We start from the raw sequence: 25,451 nt of genomic DNA, 5'->3' as shown, positions 1-25,451 counted from the left end.
CAAAGCAAGTAATATGACACTAATGCTAAAGAAGCTGGCCATAAACAAATACAAAAATGGAAATTTTTGCTATTTTTTAAAATATTGGTTCCAGAATTATTACGATCCCAGGATTATTATTTTTTTTTCAACACAGGAATTAGAGAATATTTCTACAGACCCAAATTACATTATATAACTGTCTGGTAGTAGCAGTTATTTACTTCTTACACCTTTTAATGTGATAGCATTTTCATTTATGTAAAATATGCAGTAAGAGAATAAAAATTGACAAAATTAAGAATAAACAAACAGAAAGATAATTGTGATCAGTGCATTTTATCACAGATTTAGTTGTTTTGTCTCAATTCTAGAAAACACTTCTGCTAGTTTCATCAAAAATTTACAAACATAAAACTCATCTATATTCAGAACAGAAATTATAAAATACTTATTTTAATGTCCATTCTTACTTGGCCACAAGGTACTGTTGTCTTTACTCAGCCATTTTTTCCTGAAGTGCTCTTGAACCTTAGTGTAATTCATCTCCATTTTGTTGGAATGCAGTGGAATAAGTTCTTCTTCATCATCACAGCTGCCCTGCCACTTGTTTCTGGGCAGGCAACCAACCACTTGATCTGAAGGCATGCAGTGGACATAGGCAATCATTCTAAGATACAATTCCACCAAAAAAAAAAAATGTATTTCTGACAATTCTGCAGTAGTAGAAATCCTGTCCTTCTAACCTGGCTAGAATCAATCAATTTTATAAGCTATTTAACAAAAGGTTTTATGATCCCTTTGCACTGATTTAAGTAAATGACATTGCAGCCCCACAGTAAGATCTGAAGAAAATTAGCACTAGCCCTATAGAACATATCATTCTGAGACGGATTTCAAACTGGCCTCTTTATGCTCCAGATGAACTCTGATGCTTCTCTTAATCTTTATCCCAGATTATTTGTCATTCTCTGAACAACAGGTACTACGGTCTCCCACACAGATGGTCATATCTTAGCAGCTTATTTAAAGCTTAATTAACATGATTAGTGCAGCAGAGACAGCTACAAAACTTGAAAACAGCACATAATGTGTTACAACTCATTTTATTTGATCATACACTTGTTTATAAAAGAGAACAGACAACGTGACAAACATTTGTATATTTATATAGGAGCATCATTATTCAAATAAGGATGGGGAGGAAAGAAGTGCCGTAACTACTTTAAAATATTTGTTTTTTGAGTTCATTTAAACCTAGTTAAATTAAGATTTAGTTCATTTTATAAATGACAGATTTTCAAACAAATCAATCCTTATTAACATATTGAGGTAGGCATTATCCCTATTAAAAGATGAGCACAGAGAGAGTCAAGAGAGGTTTAGTACACTGCTCGTGCTTTAAGTGTAAAAGCCAGGATTACAAGATTTTCCCAGGGGTCCCAGAGCAAAGGAGTCCCTTCCTTAAAAAAGACTATACTGTCTATTAAAAATGGGAAATTCCCTTTGAGTAGTGTCATAAGATATATTCTCCCTCAGTCATTTTTCCATAGAGGGTGAAATAGTAAACACTGTTCAAACCTTCAAATCATATCCACTGAATGAGCAGAGGGCTGGGTGTGATTGAGCCCATTAGTTCCATATCCAACTACCACACAATCAGTTAAGGCCATCAAGACTGACACAGGTAGGAGGAGAACACATAAAGAGTTCCTATACATCTTTCTCCGAAGATCTCTACTAAAGACCCTGATTGTGATGAGTTGCAGGGTTCTATCTACAACTGTATGAAGGATGGGGTAACTGTGTGAAGTCTGGAGACCAATTTTCTACCCCCCTCCCCCCCAAAAAACCTTTGTAGAGTGCACCCTACACTACCACCAGAAATATGTGTGTATAATTGTGAGGGTTTTTTGGGGGGAGGACACTTATCAAGTGAGGTTTGACCCAAACTCACTATGCAAAATTTTAACAAATGTTGGAGGAGGGTGGGTGGGGAAATTATGGGTAACTGGTAGGAGGGTTGGGGTCCACAAAAGAGGAGTCCAGAGGACACACATGGCCCACAGGCTGCACTTCTACACCGTCTGTTCATGTATAAAGGTGGACAAGCTTTGCTGAGCCAGTGAATTGGTTCTGAAGGGGGGGTTGCTTTCCCTGCATATTTCCCTTCTAGTCAAGATCACATAACAGGAGTGAATTGTCTCTTAATACAGTAACTCCATAATTTATCACATCAACAGATTAAATGCATACACTGGAAGATGTAAATATCTAGAAATCAGTCTTCAGTGTCTGCATTTAGTATTAGTGCACCAGCTTTTTGGGAGAGTGGGGGTCGATGATTTTCTGATTTTCATTAACTGAACATTTTAAATTAATGTGTGCATTCATAAGGAATACATTGTTACCTATTATATTTTTTAAAATAGCTTTAGGATGCATTTTGGTTGTATCAAATGATACATAAATGTAATTAACTTGAAGTCCCTTGGCTTCCATTTTCACCCTCAGTTTAAAACAGCTTGAGTATTCTTCTCTTTTAAAAAAAATATTTCATACATTTATATTGGGCAGTCCAATAAATAAATAAATAAATAAATAAATAAATAAAGGCAAAGTCCTTAATCCTATTATCTCCAATAGCACATACAGTAATTAGATTCACTGCTGCTCTGTGGACACTAGTGAAAACTTTGAAAGCAGAACAATTTAACAATAACATGAGGTTTTCTCCACTGTGCATACTACAAACATTTAGACCTTCAGATTAGTATACAGCAGATATTTAATTAAACTGATATTATTCAGAGTATATCCTGATAAAATAAAATAAAATATATTAGATACTGTAAATATAACCTTACGTATTGCATACATAAACTATAGAACATGATTATAAACTATTGGAAGATCCAATGATTTTTCAGTTTTATATAGCTCGAGATTTCAGAAAAAGAATACAGTATAGGTCAATTTGACTGCAGGAAGAGAACTTTATTATTAACTTGCAGTTTGTTCCTGAAACAATACTAACAGTACAACATTGAATAATTTAGTGGTTTAGCATATGGAAATTAAGAACATACTGATTTCAAGGCAATGAGTCAAAAATGTCTGGCAGACTACAAAATGAGGGAAAAGAGAGAGGGAGAGATCACCTAATACCAGGTTAGTAACTGACATACTATGTTCCAGGATCACAAGCTAAATGGCTAAGCTTCATAAATTATTTCTGCTTACATAATTTTGCCATTCAAATACAGAAAGCTGAGGGGGGAATAGACAAATTTACTTCAGTCTGTTTAGTCTATCAGACTAACGGTTTCTAAATCTTAAGAAGATCATATAGGTCTGGAAACCAAACAACAGTTTAACATGCATTTCTAACAAATTAGTATTTCAATTAGATGCTACAAGATAATGCTCATAAGGAGTAATGGGATCAGCTCTGAAATCCAGTTTACAGAATTTATTTACCATATGGCAAGAGTTAGTATCTACAGAAATTTCTGGACGTAAACAACCAATATTTTATCATTGCAATACTAAATTTATTTGGAAAATTCTGAAGGCCTGGGATATGGAACTCATCAAGCAGCAACTGAGCATCACAGTCATTATACTAATGTGATAAATGATTGAGCAATTGACTAGATATTATTCACTGAGAATTTTATTCCTGTCCTTCATTAAAACACATACACACTCACTTGATCCTCCCAGGATTAATATTCTGTTTTCAGTTTTCCCTTTCTGGCAATTTAGGTTGTTAGTGGAAACTGTAGGGGCTTAGTTCTGTTTGGGTTCTTTAATCTATAATACTGTTGGAACGCAGTATTCAGGGAGAATGGAGAGAAACAAGTGGCATGGTTTCCTTCCAGACATGATCATACTGATTTAACATGTGGTCCATCACAACTAGCTTCTAAAGTGTTCGCTGACTAGCTTCATTTAATACTGTAAAATAATTGCTGTCAATCATTAATTCATGTGGAGAAAGATTATGCATTTGCATTAGTTTGCAAAGTTTTCAGGTATTCTGATTATCAATTTATCTTCTACTAACTCTGCCACATCAATAAAATAAAATAAAATGACAATGGAATCTGCCACTGTTGCACACACACACAGTCTTTTAATTAACCATAACAACTTCAATCAATCATCAAGTTCACCTCATCATTTTCTGCAATGAACATCAGCTTCTTTTGCATTTGCAACACGATGGGTTACAATGAAATAAAAGAGGGAGAAATACAGTTGGCCCTCAGTATACACTGATTCTGCATTCACAGATTCAACCATCCACAGCTTGAAAATACATATATTTTTATTTTCAAAAAGGAAACCTTGATTTTGCCATTTTATATATGGTACATCATATATATGCCATTTTAAATAATGAGATTTGAGTATCCAGAGAGGGGCCTAGATCCAAATCCCAGCAAATACCAAGGGCCCACTGTAGCACCATTTGGTTGAACATTGTAACTGGCCTGACAACCAAAATATTTGTTCATGCTCATTAGAGCTTCACATCATAAGAGCCCTAGGCTCCATCCACACTACAGAAATAACCTGGCTTGACACCGCTTTAACTGACCTGAATTCAGTTCCAGAATTCCTCAATGTTATGGAATTCTGCAACTGGAGCTTGTTGCGGCCCCAGAGCAGAGCGCTTTTACACTATATTATCACAGCATTTTTGTTTCACTTTTACAGCCATACCCTCATCCAATGGAATCCTGGGATTTGTAGCTTGGGACACTAGAGCCCTCTGGCAGAGAACTCTAAGCAACCTTCCCTAAACGTCAAATCCCAGAATTGCATTGAATGGAACCATGGCATTTAAAAATGGGATCAAAATGCTATAATTATTAGCACAAATCTGCCCCTGAAGTGAGTCACAAAGGGGATGTTGGATGAAATCCAGAGCTACTGTATAAATAATTTAGGTTATCTAGTTCAACACATCTTGAGTATTTCCTTTAATTTAGTACTCTGAGGATGCCTAATTCAGGCAGATACATTTCCCATTGTAACTTCAAGCTGATTCCCAAGGAAGCTTTTTCTAACAATTTATAATTGCTTTTAACATCTAGCAACCAGTGAATACTGCTTCCACATATTTTTCTTTCATTTTTTAATAAAATGTAAGTTACCACAGTTGCAACAATGACTGTATCATTATGAGAAGTTCTGCATACATGTGATAAGACTACTGGGTCAGTCAAGTAATAAGTGAATCAAGTACAGGAGAGTTCAACAGCTTTGTTTCACAGGTGACCTCAACAGCTCAAAAACACATTTTCTCTCTCCAGGAAAAGGGGGAGGGTTCGAGAAACGTCATACAGGGAGAAATTCCCAGATGCTTATCTTTCACTACTAAATGTAATCTTAAATTTGGCAACCAAGGGCAGAGGGAATATGTGCCCTGGAGAATATAAAAAGTTTTCAGAAGCTGAGAGAAGTGGATGTTTGTTTTTGTTTTGTAATCACATCTTCTGCACTCAAAGTAAAGAGTAGAGAATCACACTTGACATAGATAATCTCTGCAGGTGTATCAGGCCAATGGATGTGTCCCACTTCTCGAGTGCTTGCTTTTTGACAGCCAATTAAGACCATTGAGTCTGATACTGTTGCTGTCAACTGCCACCAAGTCACCTTCAACTTATGACAACTCTCTCACTGAAAGACCTCCAAGTCACTCTGTCACCAACAGCCCCTCTCAGATTTTGTAAACTCAGAACTATGACTTGCTTGATACAATATCATATGACTTACACTTTGTAAACTGCTTAGTGAGTGCTTAAGTGTACTGATAAGTGGTATAGAAATGTACTTGCTATTGCTATTCTCTTTTCTCTGCATCACTTTGGCCATTTTTGGGTGATGGAGAGCACTGGGACAGCAGGGAAGCAATCCAGCTATTTTCCTACAGTTGAACAGAGAGCAGTGACATTCTCTTCTGTTGCCCCTGCTCTTCACAGTTGTGCAGTCATCACAGAATTCCAGTTTCTCCAATGATCAAGAAAAGTGACTAACAGTGATGCAAGTTGGACTCACACCATCATAACTAACAGAATACAGGCCCTGAGTTTCTGATGGTAAGGAAGGACTAGGATATCATGCATGAACTTGGGACTAATGAAGATACAAGATACTCTAAAGCTAGTAAGTGAATGAGCGGAAGAGGATTACAAAAGAGAGAGAGAGAATCAAAAGCAAACAGCCTTTAGAAGTGAGATGTGCAAAAACATGCATCAGCATACAAAAGGATATCTTTAATGGAAGGTCTGGCTAAAAGAAAAAGACAGTAAAATAAATGTGAAAGTAAAAGCCAAGTACTACAAAATAGCTTGCTTCATATTATAGCTTTATTGCATCGAAATAACACTTCTATATACCAGACATTAAGTCTCTGTTATTTTCTGCTAGAAGTATGGTACCATATGCATAGGTACATGGAGGAAGAGTTGGACAGGACATGTAAAACAGTAGAATATACTGCCTCGGAGTGTGGTGGAGTCTCCTTCTTTGGAGGTTTTCAAACAGAACCTTGATGGCCCTTGAGGTCTCTTCCAGTTCTATGAATCTAGTTATATATGTCCAATCCATTTACAAATCCAGGAAATCTGTGCCTTTGTGTTCTGTGTGTAGGATTTTTTTAAAAAAATAAAAATTCTGTGATCCCTTATTAGGTAAGATGCCAGCCACAGATGCTGGCAAAACGTCAGGAAGAAACTCTTCTAGAACATGGCCAAATAGCCAAAAAAACGCCACAAAAAATCTAAAAATACTTTCCCACTTCACAGCTTTGGCTTTCTTTCAAAAAACTTTGATTTCCAAACGTTGTGCCAGGATACATTAATGCTAAGGGACTGAAGTATGCTGTGAAAAATTAAGCCACCATACTGAGTGCTTCCAATTTTCAGTTCCTCAGAATGGAACAAGAAGCACCGATCCTCTCTCAATATAAAGTAGTGGTATCATCCCAAAGGATGGTAAGGATGCAACAGGAGTCCTGATGCAATCCATACTATGGCTGATAAATCAAGGTGGATTGTGGAAGTACTGCCACTGGCCCAAAACTACCATGATCCCTAAAGCCCCTGATCCATAACAGACCAGATTGGGATGCTAGATAATGGAAGGAAATATTAACAGAACTACCTGAAGTTGCAAAATTGCCTGGAAGGTAAGGAAGAAAACATATGTATCATTTTGACCTTAATGATATATATCCTCTGTTTCAATACATTTTAAAAAAAACTCTGTGCCCAGATCCAGGAATCAAAATGGTCATGCTAGAAACATGGTGCTTTAAATAAAATAACATTTCATTTTAAACTATAGAGGCAAATTCTGCCAAGGAAAAGACTTGGAAACTTTTAACCTACCCTATGATTTTCAAAAGCAGTTAAAGGTACTAAAATGATATGTGCAATTTTAATTATTTCATTCACATTTATTTATGAATTTCATATACTGGCTGGTGGAAAATGTTTCACCCTCCAAGTATGTGAACTGGGTAAACTGGACGTTAATCTTCCTTAATTTGTCCACCAAATTTAGTTTTGTCATATGATGGCCCCTTTGGGATTAGAGATTGTCTCCCTTCTTAAAACTGAGAAAATATGTCCAGTGTCCTTCAGATACAGTGGGCTGCAAACTAAAAAGAGAGAGAAAAGAAAACACATCCTTCAAAAGAGGTTCTTGCTGATGTTGAAACAAAAGCCATTATGTTGTACAATATTAGAGGATTTCAGACTATCCCATGCAGCTGTTGAAACATCTGAAAAAAACATGGGACCAAAGATGTGCTGCCAAAAGTAAATAAAAAGAAATGTCTCTAATCTAAAACAACAATGGCATGACAAAGCTGCTAAGACTGGTACATCCAAGCACTATGAGAGCAAAGCATTATTTACATCTGTGAAAAGCAGCTAAATTTACAGTTTGCATTAACTACCAATTCAGACATAGATAGGAGAAGATTAACAATGTCAGGTCTGCTAATACAAATGTATTAAAATCCTCCATTAGTATGGCAACTGAAAGCAAGTAGCACCTCCTTCTTGAGAACCTTTCCATAGCTCCTTTAATGATTTCAAATGTCCAAAAATAAATATGTCACTACTGACATGAGCTAAGGTGATAAATATATTATCCCCTCCCCCCCCCCCCCCAATGCTTAGCTATTTGAAAACTGTACTGTTCTTCAAATAGTGAAGCACATGATTCCAATAATATGAATGGGAACTCAAAAAATGGAAAACCAGGTTGAAATGTTCTTCTGCAAATGTGAACCTAGAAGTATAATACAGTGTGTGTGTAATCACTGGGAGGATACACATATAGGATCTCTTCATAGCACAATGTATTATTTCAGCTTCAGTATAGAGTAAATAATGGGATATATTCAACACATTACATGGGTACTAGGATTTAAAGCAAAGTACACCATTATGCCTTTGAAGATGTATTCAGGCACACCTCTTTTAATGAAGCCTCTGACCAAAAAAAGATCCTTTTTACACAGTCGTTTTACATTTGGCCATCCCCCTTTCTTTCTCATTCTTTGAATGGCTGGAAGATTTCTAGCAACATTGATACTGGGAAGATGTTGAAGAACTGCTGGAGAAACACAGACTTTCAGTGTCAGGTTGCAGCAGCATTGTCTGTAACAAACAATGCAATAATGCTTGAGCTGGGGGGGGGGAATCATTTCTAATGCCGTGACCCTCTTGTGGCCAGAAGCCCTGTCCCTTCTTCCAGATGAGGCCTCCCTGATTGGTTGGGAGACTGAGAAGGGGCAGGACATCCGGCTGCCTACACGTCCCAGTGGCCTTTGCGGGTGGAATTCTTGCCCCTTCTTCTGGCCGGCAGCCTCCCTGATTGGTTGGGAGGTTGGGAAGGGGTGGGAAAGTGGCCTTTGTGGCTGGAAGTCCTGTCCCTTCTTCCAGCTGGCAGCCTCCCTAATTGGTTGGGAGGCTGGAAAGGGGTGGGACGTCCGGCTGCAGCTGTGCCGCATGGGGCTTTAGCCCTGCATGATCAAGAAGGCGGCGGCAGGCCAGAGAAGGCCTGGCTGCCCTGGAGGAGGAGGGGCGAGCACAACCAACCCATATGAAAGGGTCGTTCGACCCCCAAAGAGGTTGTGATCCACAGGTTAGGAACTACTGATCTAGGAAATCCTAAAGCAGCTGTCTGTACCGCCCTACAATAGCCAAGGTAAATAGTAGATGCCTTACAGAATCCCTTACTGGGCATGTGAGAACAGCAAAATGGAGAGAAAGGGAGACAGCAGATAAGCCAGCCTTACCAGTTACAACAGCATGTTCAAAAAGCATAGATCAAAAAGTATATGTGTGGCTACCCAAATGGAAAGACTGGTGAAAGAAAGAAAAAATCATTCATTTTGGTAAAAGCTTTCAAGTGGTCTCTAGAAGATTCAGGATGTTTTTGTTTACTTACATCTGTGCAGGGCTTACCTGAATCATATGCATATTGTTTGTTTCAAATAAAACAGCTCCTGAAACATTGAACTGTTCTTCATTTGGATCAGAAACCTAGCTCTATTTTTTCCATGTTACTTTTGCATCTAGTACCAAAGTTTCTGTTAAACAAATAATGCCCAGGAACACATCTACAGTTGGCCCTCCGTTTTTCTGGGGGATCCGTTCCAGACTCCCCCCCCAAAAAAGAGGCTCATGCATATTCAAGCCCCATAGGCTTAAATGGGGTGTGCACCCCATTAAAAATAGTGGAGGTTGCCCCTCCGCGGATTTCCAAGGTCACAGGTCCAAGATCCACGAGTTAGGAGAGTGACTGTACATCATTAACTGGGGTAACTTGTGTTGTTGTTGTGTGACTTCAAGTCATTTCAGAACAATGGTGACACTCAGGTGACCCTATCATGGGATTTTCTTGACAAGATTTGTTCAGAGATGGGATTGCCTTTGCCTCCCTCTGAGGCCATGATTGTGGGACTTGCCTAAAGTGACAGTGAGATTCCATGGTCCAGCAGGGATTCAAACCCTGGTTTCCAGAGTCACAGTTCAACACTCAAACCACTACACCATGCTGGTTCTAGGTATACATGTTCAGCTGCTTTTAACTACCCTTGAGTGGACACCAGTTAATGGATATCCTGTGGATGAGACATTTCCAAGATGCCCTGTCCTCCACAGTGATGCTAAGGTCATGTACTGTATATTCAGGTCCATGACCTCTCCAACTGAGTCTAGTCATCGGGTGTGTAGTCTTCCTCTCTTTCTACTACCTTCTACCTTTAACAGCATTGTCTTTTCTAGTGAGTCATGCCTTTTCATGATGTGTCCAAAGCACGACAGCCTCAGCGTCATCATCTTGGCTTCCAAGGCATGTTCAGGCTCAATCTGTTCAAGGACCCATTTGTTTGTCTTTTAGAATGTGCACAATATCTGACAGCATTCCAAAGCTTTTCGTGATCTATGTAGTCAAAGGCTTTGCTATAGTTTATAAAAAACATGCTGATTTTTTTCTGGAATCCTCTTGTGTGCTCCATTAACCATTATATGTTTGCAATGTGATCCTTAATGCCGCTTCCTTTCCTGAACCCTGCTTGCACTTCCAGGATTTCTCAGTCTAGAAAGCAAGGTTGAAGCTGCACTAAAAGTAATTGGGGAAAATAAATCACCAGGATTATATTCCAATTGAACTGCTACAATCTGCACAGACAAAATTCTAGGGTTCTCTAAAATATGCCAGCAAATATGGAAAACAAAACAGTGGTTAAGAAATTCAAAAATCAACATACATTCCCATATAAAACAAACAAAAGATCTGCAGCAACTATATGACCATAGCATTAACTTTCCATGCAAGCAAAATTATGCTCAAAATTCTGACATATAGATTCTATACACCTGTACTACCTATAAAAAGCCCACTGAATCTCAGAACAGTGCAAAAATTGCTGTCATTCAGAATGTATTTTCAAATAAATAAAATAAAATAAACTTTATTTGTATAACGCCCTTCGTAACATCAGGGCGGTTCACAGCAGACATCCATACAATTATTAAAACAACATATTAAAACCATCAATACAGTAAAAATAGTCTGTGTCAAATCACAGATGACTCACCAATGGCTAACAGGGGAACTAACAAAGGGACTTAACAGGGACTTAACAGAGGGGGGAAGGGCTCACAAGGCAGAGGCTTAGGGATAAGCCTGCCTAAAGAGAAGCGTCTTTAGCTCCTTCTTGAATTGGGCCAGGGAGGTTGCTGAACGGAGCTCGGTAGGCAGCGCGTTCCAGAGGATGGGGGCCGAGGTCGAAAAGGCCCTTCTGGTGTTGTTGTTCAATCTAGCCTCTGGAACTTTTAGTAGCTGCTGCCTGCTGGATCTGAGCGTGCGGGGCGGATTGTACGGAGAGAGGCGGTCCTTCAAGTACTCTGGGCCCAAGCCATTTAGGGCTTTATAGGTTATAACCAACACCTTGTATTGCGCCCGGAAGCGAATAGGCAGCCAATGTAGGTCCTTTAAGACCGGTGTTATATAACTGGTCCTAGGTGTATTAGTGACCAGTCTCGCTGCCATATTCTGCACTAATTGCAGCTTCCGGGTATGGTACAAGGGTTGCCCCATGTAGAGCGCATTGCAGAAATCCAACCGAGAGGTTACCAGAGCGTGTACTACTGTTTCTAGGTCCCCCCGGCTCAGGTAGGGACGCAGCTGGCGTATCAGCCGAAGCTGATAACAGGTGCTCCTGACCGTCGCATCCACCTGAGATGTAAGGTGGAGCGACGAGACAAGGAGCACCCCCAGACTGCGTACAGAGTCCTTCACGGGGAGCGTGATCCCGTTCAGGACAGGTGGAACCACCGCCATCCCTGGGCCAGGAGAACCTATCGCGAGTACTTCCGTTTTCTCTGGATTCAAGCTGAGCCCGTTTTCCCTCATCCAGCCCATTACCGACTCCAGACAGGCCACGAGAGGAGAGATGCCATCCCCGGTCACTGCATCAGTCGGAGACATAGAGAAAATTATTTGGGTGTCATCAGCGTACTGATAACCCCGCGCCCCATGTCTCCGGATGATCTCTCCCAGCGGTTTCATGTAAATGTTGAAAAGCATGGGAGACAGAATGGCCCCTTGAGGGACCCCAGATGTTAGGGGTCTCTTGTCGGAGCACACGTCTCCCAGCTGCACCATCTGGAACCTCCCAGTGAGGTAGGACCGGAACCACTGAAGCACAGTGCCCCCGATCCCCACCTCCTCCAGGCGCTCCAGAAGGATACCATGGTCTATGGTATCGAAAGCAGCTGAGATGTCCAAGAGCACCAACAGGGACATGCTTCCCCTGTCAATGCTCAGACGGAGGTCATCGACCAAGGCGACCATGGCAGTCTCAACCCCGTAACCCGCCCGAAAGCCGGTTTGAAATGGGTCTAGATAATCCGTATCATCCAGGATCGATTGGAGCTGGATCGCAACCGCCCTCTCGATCACCTTACCCAAAAATGGCAGCAGCGATACAGGCCGATAATTATTGTGCATCAGGGGGTCCAGGGAGGGCTTTTTTAGTAAAGGTCTTACAGTGGCCAATTTTAATTTCGATGGAAATTGCCCTTCCCTGAAAGATGTATTAATAATCCGGTGTAACATTAAAGTTACCACCGGTCCCCCCTGAGCCGCCAGCCATGAGGGACAGGGATCGAGGGAGCAGGTCGTCTTCCTAACACTCCTAAGGATCCTGTCCACATCCTCGGTACTTACAGGCTCAAAGTGATCCAGTTTAACCAAGTCCACGGAAGCTCTGGATACCTCTACTCTGGTCTCTGCTTTAACACTGGCATCTAGACCTTCACTTATCCGAGAGATTTTATCCGCGAAGAAGTTGTTAAATCTGTCACAGCAGGTCTTGGAAGGTTCAAGGATCTGGTTCGGGGCAGGAGGGAGCTGGGTTAGCTCCCTCACAACCCTGAACAACTCTGCCGGATGCGACTCCGCGGACGCGACACGTGCACCATAGAACGAATTCTTAGCTGCACGTATCGCCTCTCCATAGTCCTCCAAAAGGTGGTCTAGGAGAGTCTTGTCGGATAAGTGCTGGTGTTTCCGCCAGCGATGCTCTAGTCGTCGCAGAACCCGCTTCCTTGCCCGGAGGTCTTCCGTGTACCAGGGCTTCCTTTTGGAAGCAGGTCTGAGAGGACGCTTGGGAGCAATGCTGTGTATAGCCCTGGAAAGGTTGGTATCCCAGATACCAGTCAGGGCATCAACAGAGTCGCCGTCGGTTCCAACCGTAGACCCCTCTAGGGCTTCTTGGAACCTTTTGGGTTCCATCAGCCTTCGAGGGTGGACCATTTTAATAGGTCCGCCACCCCCGGGGAGGATCTGGGTAGAAGCCTTGATTTTTGCTTCCACCAGGAAATGATCCGTCCATGACAAGGCGGAAATATTCTATATTTCCGCCCACGGAATTTCCATGTCCGTACAAAAGACCAAATCGAGTGTACTACCCGCAGAATGCGTAGGCCCTGAGACCAGTTGTGACAGGCCCATGGCTGTCATGGTATCCATGAATTCCCGAGCCGCACCGGATGGAACATAGTTGGCCGCGAGGGGGATGTTGAAGTCCCCCAGGACTAAAAGCCTGGGGGACTCCAGCATCAGCTCCGAGACCAACTGTGTCAGCTCGTTAAGGGAGTCTGTTAGCGCACAGGGTGGCCGATAGACCAACAGAATCCCTAGACTGTCTCTGGCCTTCAGGGTCAGGTAAATACACTCAATATAGGACGTTTGACGCACATGGTTCCTGGTTAGAGACAAGGTGTTCTTATGCACCAAGGCAACACCCCCTCCCCGCCCACCTAACCTGGTCTGGTCCTTCACTGAGTACCTGGCAAAACAACGATCTTTATCCATTTTAGGTAATATTGCATAGTATGAGAAAGACAGAAACTGTTCTTTCTCCAAGTGAACAAAAAGGAAACACCCAGGGCCGGCCCATCTATATAGGCAACCTAGGCAGCTGCCTAGGGCGCCAAAAGTTTTGGGGCGGCACTGGCGCGGCACAGAGAGAGCGCCAATCCCGGGGCGCCACTTGCGCTCCCGCTGGCCCTGCCCGCTTTTGCTCTTTGCAAAGAGCAAAAAGGAGCTGGGCCAACAAGAGGGCAAGTGGCGCCCTGGGATTGGCTGGGCTGCACATGTGCGTCCCAGCCAGGCATCCTCCGCCCTCCCCTGGCCCTGCCCCCTTTTGCTCTACAAAGAGCAAAAGGCGGCAGAGCCAGTAGGAGGGCGAGTAGCGCCCCAGGATTGGCTGGGCTGCGCCCACGTGCCCCGGCCAGGCACCCTCTGTCCTCCCCTGCCCCTGCCCCCTTTTGCTCTGCAAAGAGCAAAAGGGGCGGGGCCAGCAGGAGGGTGAGCGGCACCCCAGGAATGGCTGGGCTGCGCGCACAGGCGCCCTCCTGTAGGTCTCCTGCCTTTTGCTCTCTGCAGAGACCAAAAAGCAGGAGACCCAGTAAGGGAGGAAAGGGTGCCTTGCACCCTCCCCTGGATCTCCTGCCTTTTGCTCTCCGCAGAGAGCAAGAAGCAGGAGACCCAGCAAGGGAGGGAAGGGTGCCCTGCGCCCTCCCCTGGGTCTCCTGGGCTGCTTGGGAAAGCTTTCACCGAGGCGGAGGAACATCCTCCGCCTCAAAGAAGGCTTCCCGCCGAGCTGGGCTCCAAGAAGAGAGGCCACTGTCATGACCTCCCTTCTTGGAGCCCAGCTGTGCTGCTTGAGAAAGCCTTCTCTGAGGTGAAGGAACATCCTCCGCCTCGAAGAAGGCCTTCCCTTGGAGCCCAGCTGGGCTGCTTGGGAAAGCCTTCTCTGAGGCGAAGGAATGTCCTCCGTCTCAAAGAAGGCCTTCCCTTGGAGCCCAGCTGGGCTGCTTGGGAAAGCCTTCTCCAAGGCGGAGAACAAGAAGCAGGAGACCCAGCAAGGGATAGAAGGATGCCTGGCTGTGTGTGCACATGCCAAGCACCCTTCACTCTGCTCTGGGTCTCCTGCTTCTTGCTCTCAGGGAGCGCCAAAATATTTCTCGCCTAGGATGACGAAATTCCTAGAGCCGGCCCTGGAAACACCACACATATTTCAGCGTGCTATGATTCTCCCTCACTCCCGAAGAAGAAGAAGAAGAAGAAGAAGAAGAAGAAGAAGAAGAAGGAAAAAAACTCAGAATCCTCAGCAGCCTTAATACACAGATCTGACTTACAGACACATTGGCTGTTGCCCACCATTCTCAAATGAAGCAGCAATCAATTCCATAGTTCAATTTTTAAAATTCTTCTCTATAGGCAGCTTCATGTGACCTAAATTTTGTTGTTATTAGATAGCATTAATAGCCGAGTTTTTGGACAAAAGTGACACAGTTGAGAAATATCTGCAGTTTAATGAGAGCTATACCAGTTCATCTACTGTGATACAGTGGTGACCACTGAAGCACATATGAAAAACCTGCTGTTCTTACACCATCCACCACTAATATCACAGAAACCAACTACAGAGCATCCTAATCAATATAAAAGGAGCCAACTGATTTAACAAGGAAGAAGTGGCTACCTGGGTAAACATTTTGAGTAACATGTTTTAATCAAACTGAAAATAACATTTCATTTTGAACTATAGTGATAATCAATATAAAATTCCTGCAAAAAATGATCCTCAGTGGTTTAACTTAGCACAGCAGTGTAGCATACTATACTTTGCCAAGAATTATAGCATTTATCTTTCATTGCAGTAATATTTCTCTTAAACTGATGCATCCTGCGAGGCTTTACAGATTACTGCTGTTTTGAGTCCCTATTCCTACCATTTAGAAACAATGATTTTAAAGTAACAGCAATGCGATTGCAAACACATGTTATCACAAAGTGATACAATCATCCCTTCCCTTACATGGGGATCCATTCCGGACCCCTCTGCGTAAGGGAAAAACGTGGATGCTCAAGCCCCATTGAAATGAATGGGGCTCGTGCCCGCAGTGGCATGGCAGTGGCGCACAGGGTGCACACCACGGGAGCGCGCACCATTGTTTTCTGCCGGCACGCAGCTCCCTTCCTTCCAGCATGGCTTTTAGCGTATGCTGGAAGCTGCGTAAAACACACCCACGTATGATGTGGGCGCACTGTATTTGAAGTAGTTGCGGCTGTTGTGTTGCTGTTTGCAGTGAATAACAGTAATATTAACCATTCTTTAGCACATGGTAGAAAATAAAGTAACAACAAAAATAAGTTGACATTTGAACACCATCAGAAAAATTATTCTGCATAACATTTCCAGTTTTAATGCAATAACCTCAGGTTTGGTATGGTTTGGTTTACCCAGAGGGAGTTTGACACAGTTGCTGGATCTACACTAACAGTAGCCCTTCCCAATTCATGGGGGATCCGTTTCGGACCCCCTCACAAAAATGGTGATTTGCATATACTTGAGTCCACAGAAAATAATGGTGTGTCACTTACAACTAACTTTGGGTTCCAATCATCTGAGTAGGTGTAGTTTAAGAATTACTAAGTCCAACCCAAAGTCTGTAGCCAGTATGGATGAGTTCTGGCCTTCTACATTTTATTTATCTGCAACTCCCACCATCTCTGACAGCACAGCCAAATGGAAAGATGCTTGGATTTGCTGTCCGACAATACCCGCACTATTCTTTAAGCTAGTAGTCTCAAGTGGTCTACTCTTGGTTTAGATTAGGTGTTTAGATGGGTGTCGGAAAATCCACATTTAAATTCCCTTCTCACAGTCATATAGCTCAAGACAGTTTAGAGGAAGTCACCACCTCTCAGTCTTTTAAAACTCAAATGTATAACTGGTAAAACACCACACCAGGTTTCTAAGCAAGTCCAGAATACACCTTTACAAATAATACAAACTATTTATTTAATATGCCACAAGGCATTATATGATATGATCCTGCAAACTTTATCCTCTCACCCTGTACACACAAAAAGCTCCTCACTCCCACACAAACACAAATAGATAAACCAGTCCATTGTATGTCTTTAAAATGAGGAGTACACCACACACAAGAGTAGGAAGAGACCAACACCAAGCCCTATTCAAAATACTACAGAATAACAGCGGACTTAAAAAGTATCATGTCATATCACTTGAGAGAAAAAGTAAGAGGCTTTAAACAACCAAGTCATTGTTCAACTTCCAAATATCTTATTTTTGTTAATTGTTCAACAGTCCTTTATTTACAATTTCAGATACAATGGGACTGAAAGAACTAAATAATGTTACTAATTTAAGCAAGTCATTAAAAGCGAAACACCTACAAAAATAGAGATTACCAAACAAAACAACCTGATTAAAAAAGAACTAGCATTACTACAAGTGTTATGTTTGAACTTATAGCCACTAGAAGCAGAAATAAATCCTAGCCCTCTAGTATGAACTCTGTGAAAAAGATACTTCTGTTTAGACAGCTGGTGATGCAACACTTGAACATTGCCAAGTAATGCCAAGTAGTTATTTTATTTAAATCTTCGGAAAGCCTGTAAAGACAGATTATTTATATAACATTCATATGATATATAAAAACATTCATATATGTTATTAACTCTGTGTATGCAATCATTTATAACACAACATTGCAGTTCTAAAAATTCCTTCCATACCTACTGTTGTGAACAGTTGTACAGACATCTTTGGCATTTGCTCTCGTAGGAATACTCAATGAGGTATGGTAACACTACAGTCCTACATGTTTACAATAAGCTGCACAGAGTTCAACAGAACTTTCTTCCCAACTTATATAGGAGCCTGAGAAACATACGCGGCATCAGTAAATCACTTCCCATTGCTAAAACTGAATGTATGTATTGTGACAGCCCTTATTAACACAATATACTTCAGCAACATTAAACCACAAAACTCCACATATATTTTTGAGTAAGGGGCGAGAGACATAGCTATATCTTTAAAGTAACATGTAGTGTGTCACCAAATTAAATTACATGGGAAACATGAAAAAAATTCAATGTGGACATTTTTTATAAGACTAGTTTACAAGTCTAGTATGATGGTCATCAGCTTTTCCCTAGCACAAAATTTGTTTACTACTGCTGTTGTTGTTATCATAGTTGAGAAGCACTGCTTTATAAATTTATCTAAAGAGCTTAAAATACATCAGTGGCTGCAACCTTGTTTTCATGGACAGCTAGCTGATAAGCAATTAATAAATAAATGTTAAATAGTATGTTAACAATAGTGATTTTAGTGTTTTAGCTGCTTCTAATCATGTTTCTTTAATAATGTTGATATCTAATTCTTTTTTTAACATTTGTAAATTAATATTTTTGATGGACCTTTTAAAAATTATTGTAAGCCACCATGAATCCCACTTTGAAAGACTTTCAGACCAGCGCTGAAGCGATGGGAAATGCAGTTAACAGTTTAGAAAGAGTGCATGTGTGAAAGCCTGACACACTTCCTAAAAGTCGGGGAATAGTCACCTCCCCTCCAGCATCCCTGAATCAATTTTCTATGTCCACAAAGTTTCCGCTGGGGGGGAGCCGAAGATTCCCTGACGTTTAGGAAGTGTGTCATGCTTTCACCAGCTCTTCAATGCTGGTCTGGAAATCTTCAAAAGTAGGATATAAATGCAACAAACAAACGAACAGACTCTTTGGTGGCACATTAAAAAGATGGATGCCTGCTTTCTTTATTTTGGGCATCTGCTGAGGCTCATGGCACAATAAGGAACCCATATCAGCCAGCACTGTTGTTTCTTCTCCTTACCAATAAGTGTCTGTTTACTTACCCTCTGAAAGTAAGCAAGTACTGAAAGGAGAAATAAAGAGTAGCATTAGAAGAGGGAGGCAGAAATGCATCCAGAAAGAGGAAGAGGAAATTGATGCATTCTAGGAAGGATAGCCAATCAGAGCATGTTGGCTAAGAGGCCCAACATTTAGAACAAATATACTGTACATGAGATCAACTTATAGTCAAGTATATATGGTAGGTGCTTATCACACTAGTATATATGGTAAGTGCTTATCAATTGTTTTAGTTTGTTCCATTTGAAATCTTTCTCCTGTAATCAGAAAGGTAGAAGAATGGCAATCCACTCTTTTGCACCAGCAAGGTATTTGGATTTCAGTGGTTCCCATGTTTGCTTTTCCACACCTGAAGTACGACAATATACTGTCTGTTTTCACTGGCTCCTTCTTCATGACTAGTGTTTATTTTTTAAAAAGAACAGAAACTGGGACTATGCAATGACATGGTGACACTATCATTGAACTACATTCATTCCTAGCACAAATTGGGAATATGAAAACACACTGTGCCACTTCCACTCTTCTCGTAAACCGATACTTATCCACTTCTGATTCTGTACACTACTTTTTAAAACTTCTCTATATTTACTCTTTACTCGATAAACTTTTCCTGAGCTGCATGGTTTTTGTGAGAATTAAAATTTAACAGGATTACACAGGAACTGTGCTACTGCACCACTCTCCTTATTAAAAGAAAATAATTCAAAAATAACATTTTTAAAAAACATGCCAGAGAGTGGGAAATAAATGTATAGTGCTTTTCTTGGAAACTCTTAGGAATTCTGATGTTCTCCCATCCCAATCCCAAGTAGTCTACGGTTTCCTTGCTGGAGATTCCTGGAAAATCCCAAAGGGAGAAACAATGAAACCACACCTACACCACACGCATTGTGCTTCCAATATTAAAATGAAACAGAATGAGACATCTGCACTCAGAAACCACCATGTGACAGAGGGACATTAATATATTTCAAGTGGGGAAAGGATAGATTTCCAAGCAAACCCAGCAGCAGTACCATACCAGAAGAGCCACATAATCGCCCGTCAAGCTCCAGGCAAAGACGTGATTAACACAGGGCAGTTGTGGTAGAAGAGTGTCATCTAATAAGCTCCTTAGTATCATCGATGTGACTTAAACAAAATTCCTTCAGGCTAAACTGCAGTATGGCGGAAGAAGCATTAATAGGATGAATATGAGCAAAAGCATCCAGTTAGCCTTCATTTTATTGAGGCCTCACAGAAAGGATGATGTTTTTATGGGGGAGTGAGGAAAGACAGAAGGAAATAATGCTGCATTGGTATTTGGTGCATTTGTGTCCCTGTTTTAATAGTTAGCAAAAAATTGGTCACAGAACATGTGGGGTTTAGTGTATAAAATGACCCCATTGTACACCATCTATATGGGGCAACATCACCAATTTTTTTCTACACACCTTCATTTTCTTTGGGAAATGAGATTTCTTACTGCATTTCCACAGAAAAATTAACTTATAAAGATAATGTTGCACTTAGTGCAAATGTAACATTTAAGAGTTCTTAACTGGTACCTGCAAATGTATTTATCAACTTACTAGTAGTAAACAAATGTTTTGATTTGGGCTGGGTTATCCCCTGACCTCATGTTGACCTTTAGACATTTTAATAAATGATGTGATTGCAGGTCCAAACCCTCTTTTTCACGCAGATTTGAACGAAGAGTAAAAGAAATTCATTTTTGACTACCATGCCCTGGCAGAAATTGTTTGTCCTTGCTCTTTGTGTGTTATGTGCCTTCAAGTCATCTATGGACTTATGGTGATCTCATGTATTTCATAGGGTTTTGTTAGTCAAGCAATATTGAGAGGCGGTTTTGTCAGTTCCTTCATCTGACATATAGCTTACAGCCCCTGGCATTCCCATCCAAGTGTTAACCAGGGGCCTGTCTGGCCTCCAAGTTCAGATAGGATCTGGTACCTTTGGGATATTTAAACCCTAGGGAGTATTTATCTATGGGCTCATATCTTTTAGAACAATACCCTGTTCCTTTGATAAGCTCCATAAAATATCAGCATCTGGGGACCAATATCATCTATAGCAAAGAAAAATGTGTCACACAGTCTCTGATAGTAAAATTACTACTAACAATTAAGAAAGTTATCACTGTAACAACTTTCATTAGTTTCTGTTGGTATCTGAACCATACGTACAAATAGGCCCAATTACTTGACAAAAAAGACTAATTTAAGGATGTTGCTATCTTTAATGCAAAGACATACTTCTGGTTATTACACAGGAATGCACTCTTGCGTCTGCTTTTCAAAAGTATCCAAACATTTTCATTAACTACATCAAGTGCAAATTGGAGATGCTACACTGTTGTATGTTGTGTACTTTGATGACCCCACAAACCAGAGATTTGAAAGCCCTGGAATAAAAGCACAGAAAAATTAGGGCAAAAAAGGGTTTTCATGTTTTTATTGAAGCTTTTTTTTAAAAAAAAATGGGAAAAAATTGTGGAATATGTGATAGGAAGACTTCTGTGTAAGAATGCTTTATGTCTACTTTACACTATTCAAAATATTTGTATTTGTTTTGCTAATGCTGATGATTTATTCTCTTTCTATTTTTCCCCCGTTTCCCATAAATTGGCAAAAACCAAAGAGTTCAGGTGTTTTTTACATGTCTTGAACTATAAAAATAACAAAAAATGTTTTAAAGAAACTTTCCATTTGTAATTATTGTCTGAATAAACTGTTCTTTTCATATGACAAACATTATAATTTTATGCCCAACTAAATTAGAAATACTGCATGTTATGTTCCACTTTTCTATATGCTGAGATATTTTTAAAGTGGTTAAATATTTAATCCATAAAATCTAGGAAAAAGGCGACTACTTGTCAGTGCTATCCTATACAAGTCCACAAAGTACCACTGACAATTTTTTGTGGGGTTTTTGGGCTACCACTGAGTTCAGCTCAATTTCCAGACAGGGTTGCCAAGGGAAATATAGGATACGGTTCTTGTACATAATGGTTGTTAAGAAAAGGAAATTTCAGCAGGTGTTGCTGGCATGACAAACAAGTACTGAAGACCCTTCTACATGATAGGAGCCCCGTATTGCATTTCTCCTGACAGATCTACTTTCAGATGCACTGTACTGTATAGGCTTGGGACACCCATACATGTGAGTCACAAAAATATGAAATACCACTGATTTCAATGGCGTTTGCTTCCATGTGTGTGAGCAGAGAATACAGCCATAATGAGCAGAGGATACAGCCAGAATGCATTCTACAGTCTTGATACATGGAGAGTACATGTTGAAGCCACAGTTACTGTCCTAAGTAGATTTCTTTTAAAAATAATGACAAATAGCACAATGAGTTATATCTTATCAGCCAATGTAAACAGATTACTGAGCTCACTAACATAATAAACCAATTCAAGCTTCTTCTTTTTCTAGTATGGTCTTCAATTGAACTTACGTTGGAGAAATCATAGTATAAAAATAAGTATACATTACTTCTGTTTCTTAAGAAAAATATAATGTACCTTTGAATGCAAACTGTCTTACTGACTTAAAAAATGGATGTGCTCCAAGATATCATAAAAATCTGTTTCTGATTCCAAACTTTACATATTTTCTAAGAACACTGCCAAGAAAAGAATGCAAGGAATGTCTTTACATGTATACCACACATAAGACAACTGGTGAACAAACCATTGATGTGTTTTTAAAAAGAGAAGATAAATTGGCATTTCTAGCACAGACTTTTCCCTAGGGAGCAACAACCACATGCCCAGGATTTTTCAGGATAGTCTCCAACATAACTTCTTACTATTATTAGCAGAAAATATTTCCCCAACCCTCCTTCCCCTGAGTGCACAGCTGTAAAACAAGGGTATGGAAATTGCTTTCTAAGTGCAGCCAAAGAGTTTACACACCCAGTTTACAGCATTCCCTGTATTTTCTTTACAATAAAATAATGAAGCCAAATACTGTGCCCAGAAGTAATTTTCAAGACAACAATAATTTCCCCTTGCATCTCACACTTCATCTCTTTAATCCATTCTATTCTATCGTATAATTCCCTCTTAAATTTCATCATCTTGACAAACATTGCATTCCAATTCAAATAATTATATATTATAATATGGCCAATCACTACATATCACTAATTCAGCCTGAAACATCAGCAATTACTTTGTCTGCTTATGAGCCTGATAAAAATAAATCTTGAGATGAGATGATTCACCAACAACTGCAAGGCACAACTAGAAAGCTTTAAGAATGACATTAAAGGACTCCTTTGGAAAGCACAGAGACTGTTGTACTGATTACAGCAGAAATTCTCAAAAGCATATTGTGCTTATAACATTATTGGCCAGCCTAATTTTTAGGAAAATGTTTTAGGAAAACTAAGAAACTTTTGGGAAAACTAGGAACTAATAAAGATATGTCCAGAGTTTGGTTTTTTAAAATTTCTAAGGGAACTAAGTCTTAGATTATGATTCTAGAGATCAGAGTTCGATTCTCCACTCAATAAAAGCCCATTGTGTGACCTTGGGCAAGTCACACTCACTTGGCCACAGAGGATGGCAATGGCAAAAATAATAATAATAATAATAATAATAATAATAATAATGAAGAAGAAGAAACCTGCCAAGAAAAATCTATAATAGGTCAAGTCTGTGATGTTTTCTGCTAGTAGTACAGTGTTAACCACATATCTTAGACTATTAATATTCCTTCCTTCTATTTTTCCTCTTTTTTTCTGAGTCTTGGACACTTTACAGACCACCCAAAAGGGTGGTCTGCCGGCGTCAGTGTTTGCTGCGCCAGGGAACCGCAGCAGACAAACCATGTGATTCCTTGGTGCAGCAAAAAGAACCCGCAAAACGTGGGTTCTTTTTGCGGTGCAGTAATGATGCCGCAAGGCGCCACTGGTGCGCTTGCAGCGTCATTTCCGCGCCACAACGTGCGGACGCTAAGCGTCCACTACGTCAAAATGGCAGCACCCATGCAGAATGGGCGCTGCCATTTTGTACATGCTCGGCACGTACTAGGGTTAGGGCGTCCAGAAAGGACGCCCTTTCGTAACCCTAGTATGTGCCTTGCAGCATCATTACCATGCCGCTTTTTGCGGGTTATTTTTGCTGCTCCAAGGAATCGTGCGGTTTGTCCGCTGCGGTTCCCTGGCGCAGCAAACACCGGCGCCAGCAGACTGCCCTTTTGGGTGGTCTGTAAAGCACCTAAGACTATTGGCGCACCTCTTCAGATGATATTTTCTATATACGTTAAACAAATAGAGTGATAGAATACAGCGTTGTTTGGCCCCTTTGCTAATTGAGAACCATTCTGTTTTTCCATATTCTGTTGTATTGCTCTGAAAATATATTCTCCGTTTCTTCCTCTAATACAGCTAGTCAGTAGGAAGGAATAAGGTACCACACAACTATCTCCTCTGCCGCAGAATCCCAATACTTCTCCCCCTCCATGCCCATAGCTGAGATTAGCAAGTATGATGTTTCTCTGCCTCCTGCATTCAGCATTGCCTAGCCATTTCAGTAACATGATTTCTCGACAACAGTCATGCATGCTAAGAATCTTTACTCAACTGTGCACATTGCGAGCACAGTAGAAGGGACTGCCCTTGTTGTTTGTCATTAACAGCCTTCAAGTCGACCTTGATGCATGACGATTGTGAACAAGACACCTCCAAGACATCCCATCCTCAATATTTCTGTTCAGGTCCTGCAGATTCAGAGTTGTGCCCTCCTTAAGTCTATCCATCTGGTATGTAGTCTTCATTTCTTCCTACTGCCTTCTACCTAAATATTCTACCTAAATATTTTCTTTTTCAGTAAATCTTGCCTTCACATGATGTGGCCAAAGTAAAACAGCCTCTTCTTGGCTTTCAGGGAAAGTTCAGGCTTGATTTATTCTAGGACCCATTTGTTTGTCTTTTTAACCATCCACAGTATCCCCAGAAGTCTTCTCTACCACCACATCTCAAATGAGTTGATTTTCTGGTTATCAGCTTTCTTTACCAGCCAGCTCTCGCACCCGTACATAGTGAAGAGAAATACAATGGCATGGGCAATTCTAGCTTTAGTGTTCAGTTGTATCTTTTTGCGCTTCAGGAGCTTGTCTAGTTCTTTCATGGCTGCCTTTCTGAGTCTTCTTCTGACTTCCTGACTTCAATCCCCATTCTGATCAATGATTGATCCAAGGTATGGGAAATCTTTAACTATTTCAATTTCTTCATTATCTACATTGGATTTATGTAAATCCTCCTTGATCTAGGCCTAATCCATCTCCACGAAGTCAACTAGATCTAAAAGTTAAGCATAAATGGGGCAGTGATGATGATGAGGGTTCTGATTCAACTGCAAATGCTTCAAGTCCAAGCTCAAGCCTAATGCTCTTCCTGACAACTAGGACAACTGGAGAAATAAAAGGAAGAGGAAACTGTGCTGGGATTGAATGAAATAACACAATCACGTTCTTGAAGGACGGGGGTATCTCAATTTCGAAAGAAAAGAAAGTAGAGCCAATTCCGAAACGAACACATGTATGTGGATGGCTATCACACCACAGAAGAACACAGCACCCATCCCAAAACCAAATTAGTGTGAATGCAAAAGAAATTATCATATGAGTACATACCC

At 40.7% G+C, this 25,451-nt stretch overlaps 1 protein-coding gene across 6 annotated transcripts in view; it reads right to left on the bottom strand.

Moving 5' to 3' along the window:
- The window catches only part of NHSL1 (NHS like 1), a 232,883-nt gene that overhangs the window by 101,887 nt on the left and 105,545 nt on the right, over positions 1 to 25,451 (bottom strand). Inside the window, exon 1 of one of the 6 annotated variants that reach the window (XM_089530280.1) lies at positions 453 to 864. The exons of the other annotated variants lie outside the window; for them this stretch is intronic. Coding sequence (XP_089386406.1) covers positions 453 to 648 — 196 coding nt within the window. The 5' untranslated portion in view covers positions 649 to 864. Of the gene's footprint in view, positions 1 to 452; positions 865 to 25,451 lie in introns of those variants that run through there. 6 annotated transcript variants of the gene reach the window in all.

The sequence above is a fragment of the Sceloporus occidentalis genome, unplaced genomic scaffold, assembly GCF_023333645.1.
Source record: "Sceloporus occidentalis isolate IW3139 unplaced genomic scaffold, rSceOcc1.0.p SCAF_6, whole genome shotgun sequence".
In the NCBI taxonomy this organism is placed as follows: domain Eukaryota; kingdom Metazoa; phylum Chordata; class Lepidosauria; order Squamata; family Phrynosomatidae; genus Sceloporus; species Sceloporus occidentalis.
Note: the sequence above shows the minus strand (reverse complement) of the source record. Positions and strands in the feature narration are given on the sequence as shown.